We start from the raw sequence: 2500 nt of genomic DNA on the forward strand, positions 1-2500 counted from the left end.
TCTATCTATCTATCTATCTATCTATCTATCTATCTATCTATCTATCTATCTATCTGTCTGTCTGTCTGTCTCTCTGTATGTCTGTCTGTCTGTCTGTCTGTCTGTCTGTCTTACCAACCTACAATTTTTCACATCCTTCAATGAACTGCACCCCCTGTTTATTAACGCACATGTACCATTTTCATGTACTCAGATGAGGAACTGCATACAAGGCTGCATCTTTGCTCTTGACGAATATGCTGGCATGGTGAAAAGTAAGTCATTCACTCCGAGCAATCTGTGCTCTCCGCCCGTTCTCTCTTTGTTGTGTCCATCCACATATTCTCACGTTCCCTTCTCTATGACTCTCACACTCACAAACATAGACACTGATGCACACGCGCGCGCGTGTGCACACACACACACACACACACACACACACACACACACACACACACACACACACACTCACACAAACGCATACCTACTTAAACAAACATAATCACACACACGAATGCCTGGGGACTCTCTGCATCCCTCTGATGTCTTCCCCCTTTTTCACTCTTTCATTCACACTTTTTGACGAGCTCACATACACATAAGGATTCACCTTTTTTAAGTGCGTGCATCCTTCCAGTGATTTTATCATTGGAAACAAAGGCACTAAAAGTATAGTTGTATCGACAATCTACTCTTTTTTCTACAAATCGTTCATCTTACCACGCAGACTGCCAGTCATTCCTTGGTACACTGATAATTAAAATTATCATTAAGGGAATAATTTGGTCTGTCAGATTTAGTGTATTTTTTTCCACTCTGTAATTTACAGTTGTTGTTGATTTTATGTTTTATTTTTGTACTATCTCCTTGTCTTTGATTCCTGTACAACTGAATGGAGCTACAACTAAGTATCACACATACTCTAAATACATGTAGTTTTCAAAAACCCCTGTGTAATCATTTCACACGTCAATGCTGGCTTTTTCTCTTTTTTTAAAATTTCTGAAAAGTACTTCTATCTATTCTGAACATCTGTTTAAAATATCCCCTTCGTCTATTAAAATTATAATATTCTCCTTTTGATTTTATGCAGCCTGCCGATGAAAACATTTGTGTAAAAGTCAAATTGAGCCATCGGACTAGAACATACTTGACCTAGTACGCACAACTGGGGTCTCCACATCCTGTGGGATGACATTTGGATCGCCGTGACCCGCCATTCGCCAAAGACGCTTTTAAAAAACTCATTTAAAGAAAGGGTGTGAGGCAACGTTTACTCGCATCAAGTCTTTGTCACGTGTATTATTATGAAATCGACGACAGTCACGAGGCAAATTCACAATTATGGTCCTTGCGGTTATTTAATATCTTGACACTGTCCTAATGTTCTCCTGTTTCCAGGTCAGCTTTCGGTCCTGGACATTCCTGGTGCCTCTGGTCTCCTGGATAAGCCAGACCTGGTGCGCTCTTCTTTACGTTATTCCTCCTTGACCTTGAAATGGCACACGCCCATCCTGGAGAACGTGACCTATAAAGTTCACAAAAAGTTGGTTGACGTGGACAGTGGCTGGCATTTACACGCGGACACTCGGTTCCGGCAGGACGGGAGGATAGAACTCAGCAAGCTCCGACCTTATGTGACTTACAAGGTAACGTATAAGTACTGTGTGCGGGTTTGTTTGTGATTGTGTGCATTTAATTTGCGCATGTTTGTAGAGAGTTTGTAATATGCTTGTGTAGATGCTTTTGTGTAGATGCTTTTGTGAAGATGTGTTTGCATGTGAGATTGTGGGTGTGTTTTAGTGGATGTGGTCACAGGTATAACCGATTTTCATAGAAAATAATTTACAAACTCATTGTTACAAGTTTATGTCCCCCTCCCCCCCCCCCCCCTTACCCCGCAACCCACCCAAACAGTTCAAGGTTTTGGCGATACTGTCTTCTCTACCTGAGCACATTCTGGAGTCTCAGGAAACTGTTCAGATCACCACAAAGGCCCATGGAGGTGAGTACAGCACTCATTTAATTTGTTAGTATTGTACATCCCTCTCGACACGAATTATATTACGTGTGAGGTGGACTCCTTCCAAATTGCTTGTTAGGGACAAGCAGGGCTGAAAGGGATACAACATTCTTGCAAACAGAGGTACTCACAAAAAAAGAATCCCAACTCGAGTATGCTGGTCACACCGCTCAAGTTGTGAGTATTGTGTGCCTCCGCTAATAATGTTTCCATGTCCTTCTTGATACAGTATGTCAAAATAAGGGCAATTTTATATTTGTATATCTCCTTGAAGGCTCACACTACTTTGAATTTAGACTGAGGTTCAATTATTTCCAAGGTCGCACGGACCTACGATCGGACACAGGGTGGGGGTGAAACCTTCGAAAAAGTTCTGATCAACGTTTGGAAGGCTTACTATAATTTAGATGACCATTGCTTCAAGTTGTCTCCCCTCACAGTCGTTTCCAATGACAATGACTTTGAAGCTTTAAACTCTGTATACGAAGTTAACCCGTG

General features: G+C 41.6%; 1 protein-coding gene across 1 annotated transcript in view; it reads left to right on the forward strand.

Annotated features, from left to right (window-relative positions):
• Positions 1 to 2500, forward strand: part of LOC101862307 (proto-oncogene tyrosine-protein kinase ROS) — a gene marked incomplete at its 5' end in the record, with an annotated part of 60952 nt that overhangs the window by 5108 nt on the left and 53344 nt on the right. The window contains 3 exon segments of the mRNA XM_035972711.1: positions 194 to 254; positions 1381 to 1628; positions 1897 to 1984. Coding sequence (XP_035828604.1) covers positions 194 to 254; positions 1381 to 1628; positions 1897 to 1984 — 397 coding nt within the window.

Source organism: Aplysia californica, unplaced genomic scaffold (assembly GCF_000002075.1).
Source record: "Aplysia californica isolate F4 #8 unplaced genomic scaffold, AplCal3.0 scaffold00810, whole genome shotgun sequence".
NCBI classification, from domain to species: Eukaryota; Metazoa; Mollusca; class Gastropoda; order Aplysiida; family Aplysiidae; genus Aplysia; species Aplysia californica.